The sequence below is a fragment of the Grammomys surdaster genome, unplaced genomic scaffold (genome assembly GCF_004785775.1).
Source record: "Grammomys surdaster isolate TR1022 unplaced genomic scaffold, NIH_TR_1.0 125889, whole genome shotgun sequence".
In the NCBI taxonomy this organism is placed as follows: Eukaryota; Metazoa; Chordata; class Mammalia; order Rodentia; family Muridae; genus Grammomys; species Grammomys surdaster.
The window spans coordinates 1,922,007-1,937,279 of record NW_021620714.1 but is presented as its reverse complement, the minus strand read 5'-3'; the positions used below and the strand labels follow the sequence as shown (position 1 = coordinate 1,937,279).

Genomic DNA, 15,273 nt, shown 5'->3' with positions numbered 1-15,273 from the left:
GTGATGGTCACATACTTCCTTGTGAGAGAAGGAGGGAGGATGCATGCTCCAAAGAGAACACAGTGGTAACTTTAGGCAAGGTAGTTAACTTTGCTGGGGATTCATGTTTGTATCTGTCAAGTGGGGGTAACACTGGCACCAAAAATTGAGGAAAATCATGAGACAAATTGTAAAGGTCTTTAGAACAGTACCTAGAACACGGTGACATTCTGCAATCCCACCTGTAGCTAGTATGTATGGAAGGCTGACCATGGATCAGAGTTTATGCAAAGGATTTGGGGTATGTGGGGTTATGTGTTAGGTTTTTTTCCCATTTGCTATGATGAAACACCTTAAGAGAAAGAGGGGTTATTTTGGCTCAGAATTTGAGGCCTAGTCCATTATGGTGAAGTCAGTGTCAGGAGATTGGGCCCGCTGGTCACATTGTATCTGCAAGGATGAAACAGATCAATGAACTGCCAGCTTGCTTTCTTTGTATTCAGTCTAGGGCCCCAGCCTGTGGAACGGTTTTGCTCACAGTAAGTGGATCTCCTCACCACAGTTAACCTAATCTAGATAATCCCTCACAAGCAGATCCAGAGGCAAACCTAATCTAGACAATCCCTCACTAGTATACCCAGAGGCTGATCTCCTAAATGCTTCTAGATCTTACAATTTGACAATAAGTATTAAACATTACAAATGTGCCTGTGCATTGCTTTTAAATCTTACCATTGTAGCTATTATTGTCCCTACTTTACAGACAAACCAAGGAAGCAAGTAGATGAGGGGGCATCATCCAGGATTACAGAGCTCAGCAGAAAAGCCAGGAATCAAGCCTGGAATCTGACTCTAAAATATACATCCTTAACAATAACAGAACTAACTGCCTCTAATAACAAGATAATGACATTGTCATCCAAACCCTAGGGCACTTAGCAGCCTCTCCCTCTGTTTGACTCTTTCTTTCATCACAGCTGGAACTGTAAAGCTCCTAGGTTTCTGGAAAGGACATGGTTTCCATACCCAAGGGATGTACAGTGCAGTGGGAAACCAAAGCAATGTCACATAAAAGAATGCAAGTACACCAAGAGTTACAAATGATCAGCAGAGCCCCATGACCATATATGTATCCAAGAGTTTTACTACCCATGCCCCTGTTCCTGAAATAACAATTCTGAGACTTAATTAATTATGAATAAATTCTTAGACCATAAGCATTTTCTCATTTCCCAGCTAGCTTGTAACTTATATAATCAGTTTATTCTAAGTCCTGCCACGTGGTTGATCATCTCTCCTTGGTTTCATATAGTCTGTCTCCTCAGAGTTTGGAGTGAATCTCCTCCAGTACCACACTGTATCCCAGAATCCCTTTTCCCTACTGGAATTCCCTCCTATATCCTGCCTAAGCTAATAGACCAACAGCTTTTTTATTGACAGGTGATGCTTCCACACAGAACACAGGAGATTATCCTCACACATATATGTGAGTATGGATGGAGAAGGGGCCATTCCACTAGAGTTGACAGTTATAAGAGTCTGCAAGGGAAGGAGGTGGGAATTTAGTAGGGGCCATAGTTAAAGCCCAAAAGGAAGGGAGCCACAGCCTGGGAGGAGAAAATGGCAGGTGGAAACTGGGCCCACCTTGAAACTATGTAGGGATGAACCTAAAGGCAGAGCCTTTAACTGGAGATCCAGAGCTGGGAGACTGAGACTTTGCCACTGTGTTGGGAGAAAGGAGTCCATGGAACACTGGTCACTACTACACATGTGACTAACGACGGTTTCCTTAGCAAACACAACATAACACATGGGTTAGGAGCTAAGGAGAGACCACAAGGGTCTGCAACTGAAGGGCTTCAGGGACTTGCATCCTGAGCACACAGCAGCCAGAGCCCTGCTACAGAACAGTCAGTTCTTGCTCGAAAGGACTGGGCTGATCTCCTAACTCCCCCAGATGCAAGCAAGGTAGGTTGGAACACCCATCTCTTACCACCTGGGCCTTTCAGGTCAGAGTAGGAAGTAGACTTAAATTTTTTTTAAGGTATCCACAAAATCAAAGTTGCCTTTGTTGATGGTCCTCTGGCCATCAGATGTTGGAGAGTTCTTCTGGAAAGACAGGAAGAGTAGGGCAGCCTTCAAAGAAGCAGGTCTAACTGGATCTTGCTTGCATGGAGCACTAGTTAAGAGCAGCCCTGTCACCTCAGAATTATCTGTAAGTGACTCTAAGCCAGTAAGAGTGCTAAGCCCAGGGCATGGGCACAGAGAGGAGCTGTGGGGCACAGAGAGGAGCTGTGGGTATGGGAGAGAGAATGGTTCTATCTCTGCAGCCAGGGAACCACACCCCGCAGCTCATCCCTTATTGCTGAATTTGCCCTTTACTGGCCATAGGCTTTTCTAGAAGAGTGGGGATCAAATTTAGAAAAAGAACTCCATTTCATTTCCCTTTTCTAATTTAAGTGAAAACATTTGGAAATGATTCTTCTGCAAAATTGCTCACAAATTAATCCACAAAAATCTCACTTAACATGAATGTCCCCAGGCTTAATTTCACTGGGAACAGTTCAGCTGTGCTGACCTGCTGTTAAGATTCTTCCTTAGGGAAATCTTTTCCACATTTAAACTCCAGTTCCACGACTTTGGCTTCCCCAGAAATAGGGGTCTCTGTATCAGAGCAGCCAAGGGAGTGTGCAGTAGAACAGAGAGGACTAGGAGTGGGCTATCCAGGCAGAGAGAGCATGGGGCACATGTGGCCATGCTAACTCCAGAAGGAACCTTCTAACAACTCCCCTATTCTGATAAGAGGCCCCCAAAACAGAGAACTAACCTGGTAATAAATCTCTCCTTTTGGGACTGGGTGGGGAATGGGTGTCTAGTCATATCACTAGTCTTTGGGTAAAGTTATTCTGAAAGAAGCCCAATGCAAAGCCGAGTACGTGAAGTGTAGCAGTTGGGGTAAGTTGGGGAGGATAGCAGGGCTTCTGTCTGCAAACGAGGTGTAAAAGACTGGGCATGAGAGGGGGTGCAGAAAGAAGAGTGGAAATTAATGGCCTACAGTTAGATGCATTTATTTTCTAGAAACTGCAGAGACCCCAGAAATGTGTATACAAATAACAGGGGATAAAATATTAGAGTCTGCTCTATATTTTAATATAGATGTATGAATACAGACTGCTCTATATTTTAATATAAATATATTAATATAGACTTCTATATATTTTAAAATAGAAATATTAATATAGACTGCTCGTGGCTGTCATATACTTGTTAGAGGCTCTGTCAGCCTGAGGCTGTTTTAAAGATGTATATGGGCTAGTGTTTGGGTGACCAGCTTGCCTAAGTTTGCCAGGCATCATTTGGCTGTTTGCACTGCAAGACCCTAATCCTGGGAGATGAACAGTGGTGGACCAACACTCCTGGTCATCCTAGCTGGCTCTCTGAGAGCTGGGGAATTGGGGCTATAATCAGGAGGCCTGGGCAGACTTTGTCTGCCAGGATCACAGCTTTAGCCAACCTTGTCCTCCAACAAAGAAAGCAACTCTCACTAAACAGGCTCAAGAACTGAAACTTGGCTCTGCTGATTTTTGTTCCAAAATTTCCAAAGGTCTCTGTAAAGCCACAATCAGGTTTCGGCTCAGGGACATGCAAGTCGACTGGACAGTGATGACATCCTTTCTGTTGATTTTCAGAAAGCACTTTCCAAAGAACAAATTCTGCTCTCTACTTTTTTTTTTTTCTTTACTAAGCCCTTGCAAATATCCCCACTTAAGAAATTAAATGAATGTCCTGCTAGGAGTCTGTCTGCATGACAGTGTCTGTTCCGAATGTATTTGCCACTCTGTCTGAAATACTGGAGCTTTCATTTGCCTCTTTCTGATATGTTCATATTAATAACATTAGTTACAAAATAAAACCTAGAAAGAAGAAAGACATCATCCCTCCTCAGCATGCAGAGAAAACAATCCCAACAATCCCCACTCCACAGGTCTGGGTCAGAGTCTGTGTGGGCTCAGAGCAGAGTGTGGGGGTCCTGCTACCCATTCCTGAGCAGGAATCGGCAATCTTTGGGAAAACTAGAGCTACACAGAGATTAAAATCTTGATTCTATTGAAAATCTAGACACCAATTCTCAGAGAAGAAAGAACTAACTTGAACAATGTCACAGAGTAATGAGTGATCAGAGAACTGGCCTTGCTGGGAAGGAATACTCTGGGTTCAAAACTGAACCCAGAACAAACCAGTATGTGTTGGCAAGAAGGATGGTCAGCTGAGAAGGGAGGGATCGGCTGATTAGGGAGTGAACTGCTAAGATTTTGACTCCACTGGGATGGACTGCACCTTATCAGTTCCCAGGACAAGGCAGGTTGCCATGAGAAAAGGTGGGAACCTCACACTGCAACCGGAATCAAGCAAGCCATCAGCCAGACCACTGGGGGAGCCTGAAGACTGACACGTGTTCTCACTCTGCAGGGCTCTTCTCTCTCTCTTCATCCTACCTGGGAACCCTGGGTTCTGTTCACTGTGGTAGCAGAGAGCCAGTAGCATGCCCACACTCTACCATGCTGTGTGCAGGAGGCGATTGATGGCCAGATAACAGAGCCAGTTTGAGTGTTTTTCCAAAATGCACCAAAATAGGTTCTAACGAGGGCAGAGTGCAGGATGGAAACACAGTTATGATTGTAACAGCAGGTCTCTGCTGAAGACATACAGGGGCACAAGTACACACACGCGCGTGTGTGTGCACACTTTTGCATGATTCCTCAACATTCTGAAGTTCTTGACTTTTGAAATAATCAGTCTTTTTACTAAAACACTGGCTTTCCAAGCAGTCAAAACTGTGAGGCTTCACTGAAATGCATGAGTTTGTAAAATTAATCTGGGAACAAAGTGGTTTTGCTGGCACAGTATGAGTTCTACTGAGGGAAGACAGCATGTTAAAGCACAGAACTCTGACAGTGCATAGATATTATATGACAAATCCTTATACTGTTCAGCAAAAGTTTCACCCTCTCCCAAGTGGCCCATTTGGGTGTTTGTCTCGCACACGCAAGTGGACGCTGGGGAGGAACAGCTCTACTGTGCAGCCATCAACTGTCGCTGGGGCCAGCCTGGGTGTTTCCTCAAATCTCTGAAGTATCTCAATCATAAACAGAACTAAATGAGACCTTGGAGACCGTCCTGCCTAACCCCTTCTTATACATAGAAGGAAACTGAAGCCTAGAGAGGTCAAGTGGCTTGTCCAAGGTTAATAAAACGCTGCTTCATTCTCCTGGACCCATGGGTCTGTAGTAACTGTCTCTTTGAGCAGTTGAAATCCTATTGCAGGCATTGTTTTATGAGGAACAGCCCCACTGGGCCCAGTCAGCAATAAGTCTTTGGAGCTGTCTCAGGCTGCAGTTGCTTTATATAAACTATCCCTTTTATGGGAGTTGAAGCACAGTATGAAAAGAGTTTTTGTCTCATGTTGACCTTGTTTAGTCACATTAACGCGCACATCAGTTCCAGGACCCATTCCATTCTCCGAACATCTTCGGACACGCTGACAGTGTGAGGAGAGCAAGGCTGGGCTCACTCCAGAGGCCCTGCATCCAGCTTCTGCTTCTCTCGGCCTGGGCTCTTCACCTCTGATCAGAACTTGCAAACTGGAACCAGGGGCACCGCCTGAGTCCAACCTCTGTGTCTCTTTTCCAGAAAACGGGCAATGCTGTGAGAGCCATTGGGAGACTGTCCTCTATGGCAATGATCTCAGGGCTCAGTGGCAGGAAATCTTCAACAGGGTCACCGACCAGCCCCATCAATGCAGAGAAACTAGATTCTGAAGGTAAGGCTTTCCCAGGCACTTGTGAGAGGGGAAGAATTGCGGGTAGAGGAACATTTTAAGAATCTAGGGTTTAGTTTGGGTGTTTAATACACTCTGCAGTGCTAAGTTCAGAAGGACTTTCGGGGTTTCCCTGACGACTATTAACTCTGGTAATTATTCTTTAATTGTTAACTATTTTCAGAGCAAAAGCTGTTATTTGTTTGCTAGAACTAGATGATCAGCTTCTTTTGTCTGAATGTTGAAGACAAGAAGACCTTCTTTAAAATCTTTCTTTTTTTTCTTTATTAGAGATGAGATTTTTTTTTGTATACTGATAGACAAGAATAAATAAAAATCGCATATGGTTACATAACATTTTTTAAGACATCCTTCCAATTTCTGCTGCCTTATTTTTTTTTTATTTTTTATTAAAAAAAATTAACTCATCCAGGCCAGATTCTATGACAGCATTTATACAGCTGAAGAATGTGTGGCCTGGGCAGACTGGTCAGCAGGCCCCTCCTGGAACTGATAGGGCGAGCTCCTTGCCTCCACATGCAAAATGCTACCTCAACCATGTCCTCCACAGTAAAGGCCTTGGCCTCTGGTGTTTTAGACATACACATGAAGATTCATATCTTCTTGAGGCAGATACCCCTCCTTCCCATTGTGAGGAGGCTTCTGCTACCCACAGGTGGGGAAGTGAGTCTAGCAGTGTTGTGTGCATGAGGTAGGGTAGCTGGAGCATTCTTCTAGCTTGTGACAGTCTGTAGCACTTCTGCTGCTCCTCCAGGTGAGCTAGAAACTGTCTGAAGGGACAGGAGAGGACACAGAACCTCCTCCGGGGCTTGGTTTTTCCCTGGACCTATCCCACATCTTTGTCTGCAGCTGTGTACCTTGAAAGTTATATAGGTATGGAAAACACACTCTGGCAAGTTACAGGTGTTCTGGAGCTTTCTTGGAAGCTGCTAATAGACCTGCCTCCACAGGAAGGCCAAGCACCAAGATCAGAAAAGTAGTAGATCCTGTCCTCACACCCTCAACCAAATCCTGAAGTCCATGAAGTTCAGCCAAAAATCCTTTTTAAAGATGACTTTCTTTTTCAGTGTGTCAGCATCAGGGAAGGGGGAGGCTGAGCAGTTCCCTGTTTTGGGCACAGTGCTCTCTGCTGCCAGAAACCATTTGGCAGCAGGCCAGTTCATCCCCAGGAGAAAAGTCGTGCTATGATTCACTTCCCTAAGCTGCACTATTTGCTAAATTATAGAAACTTTAAGGAAAAAAGAAAGAGAAGGAAGGAAAGAAAGGAAGGAAGGAAGGAAGGAAGGAAGGAAGGAAGGAAGAAAGAAAGAAAGAAAGAAAGAAAGAAAGAAAGAAAGAAAGAAAGAAAGAAAGAAAGATCGAGCCCTTTAAACCCAGGGAGAGAGCAAGGAATGAAGAAATGACCTGGTCCCCTCTTGATCTTCTAGAAGATGTCTCCCAGGCTTTCCTTGAGGCGGTTGCTGAGGAAAAGCCCCATGTAAAGCCCTATTTCTCTAAGACCATCCGTGATCTGGAAGTTGTGGAGGGAAGTGCTGCTAGGTTTGACTGCAAGATTGAAGGTAAGCTCTGAGCAGGTCTTTCCTTACTCCACATCGGGGTGGCTGCACATGGCACCCGGGCTAAGATGTCAAGCCTGTACTGCCTGAAGTGAGAGGAATAGCCAAACCCAATGGGACACTGGATCCTTTGCCTTTGGTCCTAAGGGGGCAGTTTCTGTTCTCCCAACCTCCCGAGGCTCGCACTGATCACTGACTTTCCTACAGGCCCAGTTGATACTTCATCTATTCATATTAGCCTCTAGAGCTACATTAACAAGACTCCCATGGAGCTCCTTAGCAGTGAGACACATGTAAGGACTTTGCAAGCCACTGAGAACCTTGAAGGCTGCCCGTACGAGGCACCGGAAGGACAGTTGGCACAAAAAAGCCTGACGGCTGCAGTCAGCAGCTCAAGAGCTTGTCAGCAGGCTGTGTGATCTTGGGTGGTGATCTGACGCTGCAGAGTGCAGGCCTCTCATTTGTTAAATGATATCCAACATCTGGAGTGGCCCTAAGGGTTCTGTGAGGCCACCTGTCTGACATGTGTGAAAGTGGAAACCTATTAATTCCTTAAAGAGGTTTTAGAGAAAAGAGAAAACTGGTAGGTTGTAAGGGTGAGCATGCACAGTAAGGAGAGCTGGGACCCCTGCATACAGGGCCAGCTCCCAGTCTGGGCTCTGCTCCTTGTGTAATCTCCTGTGTAGTGTCTCTGCTCCAAGGGGCAGTGCAGCCACTTAGTAGTGAGAGAGCAGAAAACAGAGACTTTGGGGATCATAGCATGGGACCCACGAAATGAGCAGAGCTGGGGACAAAAAGCCTCTCTGTTCCAACGATTACAACATTCTACCAAGATAAGTGCAGGATGGGACAGGCCTCTCAAGCACAGCTTCAAGGCTGTGCTTCCATGAGCCAACAAAGCAGAGGGTTATCTCCTATCATGCTCTGACCAAGTACAGCATAAAACCTCCCTAAGCAGCCTCCCCAAAGTCACACAGCCCAGCCTGGCAGCCAGGGTGAGCTATGTCTTGTACTTCTGCGAGATTCCCTAGTACCTTTCAGGTTCTCAGTACCTTTTGAGTAAAGTAACTTCTGGAATTAGGAAGGAAAGGAAGAAACGATCTTTCTTCACCTTTTTCTTTTTGTTAAGTGCATGGTTTTATAGCAAAGAAAAGAAGAGCAGCCCATTCAGGAACTGGGCTAACAGAATTAATTACTAGAGGGCTGAGGACACAGCTCAGCAGTAGAGAGAGCTGTTGCGTGGCACGTGGGAGACCCTGAGTCTAATCCCTGTACCACACAAACCTCTATACACACAGACACTGACTAGCATGAGGTTTGCTTTTTGTTTGTCTTTTTGTTTGTTTGTTTGTTTGTTTGTTTGTTTTGGAGAAAGGTCTTGTTGACCTGGTTTGATCCAGCCCTGAGGTAGGAGAGCGATAGGAGCAGTATGGGAACATGTAAAAGAGAGTAAGAGAGGCGGTGCTCAAGCACAGCATGGGGGTAGGGATGGCAAAGTGTCAGAGGAATCATCTGAGCAAAGTGGATGTTGGACTTTTACAAGTTTTGTGGGGCTGGTGGGAAGTTGAGCACTGTGTCTGGTCTTGTCTATGTGACTTCCATACTTGAATCCAGTTACTGGGTCGGATCATTAATTTCTCCTGCAGCTTCAAGGAGGAGGGACTGCAAGGCCAAAGCACAGCACAGCTTAACTTGGAGTTTGCATGCGTGCGTGTGTGCGTGTGCGTGTGTGTGTGTGTCCTCATGAACATGTGCTTGTCACTCAGACTGTCGCTGGTCTCACTGGATCTCCTGAGGTTTTTGTCCTTTGAAGTTTTGGATGTAGGATAGCAGTGTGGTTATCATCTGTTGTCTTTTCTCTTTGAAGCCATCTCCTTGGTATTTGCATAACTTCTGACTACAGCCCTGATGCAAAACTAAAGCATATGGGCACTGTTAGGATAAAAACAAAATTATGCTTGAAAAGGATGTGAGAATTCTTGAGCTTTCTGTGTAATTTTATATGCCAGGCGCTACAGGTTTTTATTTCTCATCTAAAAATACCTCTGCAAAATTTAGGAACAAGTCAGTTGTAATACATTACATATTTAAAGATACACAGAAGCAAAACTGGTGGCAGATATGCATACACACAATTCTAAAATATATAATACACATGTATTTATGTGCTTTTACTCCATATATTTTTAACACTAATCTTTATAGAGGCATGGCTAGACATAAGGACAGCCATTAGGATCCATTCCTAGAGATAGACAAGAAGATTACCTGTCTGGGATCAGACTAAGATAGGTTTTCTTTCTCTTAGCAATATTTCATGTCTGACATTTTATATAGCCATTACCTGATGTGTGGAGTTAATATTTGCATACTATAAATTAATCCATTTTAGGTTTGCAAATGAACTCTTCGCAAACTCATAATATACAACAACTATCACAACCTAATTTTAGAATTTGTGCCACTCTTAAAAGATCCCTTGTACCTGTTAAGTTTGTATGTGTTTAATTTCAAAACATTTTACTTTCATCAAGAAGATGTCTAGCCTTGGTTATACAGTTAGAATCTGGACAATATTTCTGCAGTGCCCTACATCATCTGACAGTGTGGCATTGTAAGAGTCGTGGACAATGCATGGTGCACACCTGTAATTTCAGCACTCAAAAAGGCTGAGGCAGTGGGGTTGAAAGTTGGAAATTAACCTGGGCTTCATACCAAGACCCCATCTGAAACTAAAACAGACTTAGAATATTCTATTTGAGGTTTCTGAAATGAGTCTTGTCAACATATGTCCAAAAATATGGAAATGTACCCTAAGAGCCAACCTCGTGTTTTAATCAATAGAGGTACCTCGAGAGCCTCTTGATTGAGCTGCTAAGATTATCAGGCAACAGATTCTATAATCTGTGTTCTCTCCCTATGATGCAGGATACCCAGACCCTGAGGTTGTCTGGTTCAAGGATGACCAGTCAATCAGGGAGTCCCGCCACTTCCAGATAGACTACGATGAAGAAGGGAACTGCTCGCTAATTATCAGCGACGTCTGTGGGGATGATGATGCCAAGTACACCTGCAAGGCTGTCAACAGCCTCGGAGAAGCCACCTGCACCGCAGAGCTCATCGTAGAGACCATGGAAGAAGGGGAAGGGGAGGAGGGGGGAGAGGAGGAGGAAGAGGAGGAGTGAAGCCAAGCCAAACAGAAGCAGTTCCTAAGTCATTTTAAAGGACTAATTCCTTAAAGCTCAAAAAACTCAAGCTAGAAAAGCACCTGGTGTGGTAGATGACCTAGTTAGGCTATTCGGAGGCTGATTCGTCAGCAACGGCGGTTGATATCGAGGAGAGTTATTGATGGGCATTAATTTGAATTAGGTAACACTAGTGCAGCTAAATTCCACTTGGGGGAGATCACCAGCAACTTGTCTAACCGATTTGATTTTAGAGAGAAAATAGCTAAAAGAAATACTCACCTGGAAAATGTCAGACGTTTCCCAGTTCAGTGTACCCTGAAAAATAAAGTTGTCATCAGGGCCACCGAGCCTCCTGCTGCAGTTCAACCCATATCCCCTGAGTTAGAATGTTCAGCCCCTTCCCATCCAATCCAGAGAACCAGTCTTGTCTCATCCTGCAGTCTTATTCTGAAAGCAGTTGAGCCATTCTGATTGGGGGTGCATTGCCTTCCAACTCTATACTTTCAAGCTCTCTGTTTCTCTTCCCATTCCACCTGCTGGGTTTCCTGTCTCTAATCCTGGCATGAGTTACAGCATTGAAAACCAGGTTCCCCTGCTCATGAATGACGCTGGCTTCCTTGGGGGAGGGGGGATCTCCTTTCCTCTAAAATCCTTAGTTAACTAAACTTACTCCTCTTTGCAGGCAGGCATCCGGCAGCTTCAGACATTTGCATGCGAATTCATGAAGGAAAAAAAAAATCCATGCTAATGTGTTTTCTCCCCCTTAAACCAGGATTCTTATTTGTGCCGTTCACAAACTGTCAGCCTGCATGTGCAGTAGAGAGTCTTGCACCGGATGTAGAAAGCCAAGTTTGTTGAAATGCTGGTTTTAATTATTTATTGGGCGCTATGAAACTGATGTCAGCTGATGAGCAACTGTGACTCGGTGTACGTTGGAATCTCCTTCTAGACAGTCTGAGTTTAATCCATCTTCATTGTTAACACTCTTCAAAGAGCTTGGCCTGCCTTCTGGGGTCCACCTTAATTTTTCTTCCTGAATGTGTATCACGCTTTGCCCCCACACCCAGCCTTGAGCTATACTCTTAGACCTACTTGGTACACTCGGACCTGCATCTTTAGCAATTTCTTTTAACTTTCTTTCACTAAATTGGCACTTAATTATTTTTTCCTTATAAAATTTTTTGGAGGTCATCAACAAAGACCATAAACTGATATCCTAGTATGTTTCCTCTGTGTGTGTGTGTGCGTGTGCGTGTCTAACATTCCAAATACTTTATTTTCTTTCCCACTGTTTGTAAAGTGCAGCAAATTAATATTTCAAAGGACGGTTTAATCGTTCCTTAAATACCAACTTTAAACTACTTCTGTGCAGTCCTACACAGTACCAACATTAGAGATTTGATATTGCTTCGTCTTCTCAGCCTCTATCCTACCTTAGCTGTTTGCTGCTGCTAAATTGCCAGTACTTTCTCTGTTTTGCTTCTTAAGCAGTTTCAATATCTTTCATTTATAGTCACAATATTGCCACGGTTTATAATAAAGGGGTTTTAATTTGATTTAGAGCATTCAAAGTGTTTTTCATCACTTTGTGTTTATATTATAATCTTTGTGTGTATGTTGTGTGTATGTGTGCATGGGTGGTCATACGTGTGTTCATAGGGTAATGCCTTCTTGGGATTGTGTTACTGTTCTCTCAGTTTATTATGCCATCCAGATGGTGAATGAGAACGCTACGACTGTAGTTAACTCACAATTTTTAAATAAAGGATACCACAGTGCATGGTGTTTGTTCAATCTTCGTAGACTTCTCTTTTTTCATTACTAATTGTAAAGTCTGTGGATTCCTCTTGGTAATTACAGCTAAATATTGTGCTGCATAACTACGAAGAACTGGCTTCGGGAGCTGGGGAGACGTCTCGGCCGGTCAAGTGCTTATAGCACAAGCACAAGGAACTGCGTTCGGATCTTCAGCATCTGTGTCAAAAACAGGCCCAGCAGTGTCACCCAGCATTGTGAAGGCAGAGATGGGAAGATTGCTGGTTAGCCAGCCTAGCTAATCAGTGCTCCAGGTTCAATAATAGACTATCTTTTTAGATAGATTATCTAAGATAGAGATAGATAGATAGATAGATAGATAGATAGATAGATAGATAGATAGATAGACAGACATACATACAAAGAGACAGACAGGATGGAGAGCAATTGAGGTAGACAACAGACATCAACATCTAGCTGACATATAAACACGCACACACACAAACACAAGAATGAGTTATAAAGTTGTGCTTAACCTACAGCCAAAATTAATTAAGAGGCCTATTATTTTTACAGGTGACCTGTTTTATACGTTTACTTCAAAGTCTCACGCATCAGTTTAGTGCCACTACGTTAGGAAGGATTTTTATATAGTTGTAGGACCTTATAACAGCTGCTTGTTTGAGAATTTAACAGTAGGTCTTACCTGCCTTCCAAGTTCTTTCACATTGCAGAAGAGTCTTCATATTAGAGGCTATATAACCCTGTGAGTTTCTATTAGAGACCTCTGATAAATTTTCAGAAGATACCATCTGACTCTATTAAACTAAATTTTCCTCATTCATTTCATTGGCCGTAACTAAAGAAGGGGTCTACAAATTAAGTCATCTTGCTCAGTCACATTGCTGTCTGTTAGGCAGACATCATGATCTCCAGTTAGGAGTTAAGTTGCTCTTGGACAGTGGTTTTCAACCTTGCTAATGCTGTAACCCTTTAATGCAGTCACTCACGTGGTGACCCTCCCAACCATAAAATCCTGACTCATGGGTTGAGAAATGTTGGGCTAGGGCTTCTCTACAGCCTTGCTTCGGGTTTATGTTAGCAAAAGATAGTCTCAAACTAAGTTCATCAAACATTTATTATCAAAGAATCATACTGTCAACCAGGTATGGTACATACCTTTTAATCCCAGTACTCAGGATGCATAGGTAGGCATATCTCTGAGTTTGAGGGCAGTCAGCCCAGCCAGGGCTACCTATGATACCCTGTCTTGTAAACAAACTAATACCAATCATACAGTCTCCAGAAAGTATCTTGCATGTTCACTAAAACCAAATGCTGGCAATACACTCAGCTAGGCTTTAGCTGCTCAGCCAGCCAAGTGGATCTGTTTTCCTCATGGATGATGCACATGTTCCATTCCTTCTCTAAAAGAGACTATACCTAAAAGAGACTATAGCTGCTTGCTATAGTTGGTAGCTTGTACTTCAGTTTCACTGTCTAGTAAATTGACATAATAATAACTCCTCATTCATAAGTTGATATCAAGAGAAACTGAATTCATGCATAGTTCCTGGGTCTGTGAAAAAGCCTCTACCTGGCACACAGGTACTGAGTTTATGCCAGAAACCCTCTCCACCCCGAGGGAGCTGATTGTATACCTGTGGAAACAAAATGAATGTTTGAAAAAGTTATAAGCTGCAAAAACTGGAAAGATTATATATATCCTGCTCCCAAGAAGGATCTTTTGACATTAAAATTCTTAAAGAAGAACCATTGACATTACCTATTGTGCTGGCTAGTTTTCTGTCAATTTGACACAAGCTAGAGTCATCAGAGAGGAGGGAGGCTCAATTGAGGAAAATTCCATACAATCTTATGTAGGCAAGCCTACAGAGCATCTTCTTAATTAGTGGTCGATGCAGAAGGGCCCAGCCCATTGTGAGTGGTGCACCCCTGGGCAGGTGGTTCCGGGTTCTGAGGGAAAGCAGAGGAAGCTAGCCAGTGAGCAGCATTCCTCCATGGCTTCTGATCCTGCCTCAAGGTTCCTTTCCTGCTTGAATTCCTGCCCTCACTGCTTTTGATGGTGAACTGTTACATGGAACTGTGAGCTAGATAAAAAATTTTTTCCCCAGGTTGCTTTTGGTCATGGCGTTTCATCAAAGCAATAGTAACCCTAAGACACCTGTGCAACTGAATAAAAAATAACCAAGGGAGTAATGGTGCTACCCTATTAAAGAAAAGTTTGACTTCCAGTCTCAAAGCACGGTTTGTCATCACTGAAGGGTTAGAGTTTGTCTGACCTTATTAGGCTTCCTTCCAACCAGTAGTTTTCTCAGCTTGACTTTAGTCATATTTAACCTTTATTCGCCCAAATTCCCTGTTTTAATTGTTTATTTACAAAAGTAAACCCACATGCATTTGCTTCTGTCTGCATATTAACCACAGAGCAAATAGGTTGCTATAGAGAGGGAAAGGCTAAATACATACCATTTCAAAGTTGTCTAGAAAGTTGTCTAGAAAGCTCAAAATGGAGACTTCTATTTTTTGGGGCACTGGAAGATGAAAAGTGTCAGAAATAGGAAGTCACCAGAGTTAGGAGAAGGCCAGACATGAACTGCTAAATATAAGCAGTTATTCTATATTCCTCAGAACTTCCGTAGAGCTGATCATAAAGGGACATGATTTTTTTAAAGCTATAATCCCTTGGGATGAAATATATCAGAAGTTTGGAAGATGAAAGTAACTTTCTGCAGAGGAAACAAAGCCATGTTAACAAAACAGCAAGTTCATCAAACACGTGCACCTGCCCTCACCTCTCCCCAGCCAGGGAAGCATTTGTCCTGAGGAGCTCACAAAGGGCTAAGAGGCTAGAGGGGACAGGTAGTCATGAGAGGGAAACTCCAGGGAATGAAAGGTCAAATGGAAGCCTTCAAAGCCAAAGCCAAAATTCCAA

The 15,273-nt window shown here is 43.5% G+C and overlaps 1 protein-coding gene across 2 annotated transcripts in view; it reads left to right on the top strand.

The window, feature by feature from the left end:
- Positions 1-12,356, top strand: part of Mylk (myosin light chain kinase) — a 188,648-nt gene extending 176,292 nt beyond the window's left edge. The window contains exons 30-32 of one of the 2 annotated variants that reach the window (XM_028752285.1): positions 5,671-5,800; positions 7,249-7,377; positions 10,303-12,356. In XM_028752285.1, coding sequence (XP_028608118.1) covers positions 5,671-5,800; positions 7,249-7,377; positions 10,303-10,559 — 516 coding nt within the window. In that variant the 3' untranslated portion in view covers positions 10,560-12,356. Of the gene's footprint in view, positions 1-5,670; positions 5,801-7,245; positions 7,378-10,302 lie in introns of both variants that reach the window. The other variant, XM_028752284.1, reaches the window with a different exon arrangement.
- Positions 12,357-15,273: the final 2,917 nt, after the last annotated feature.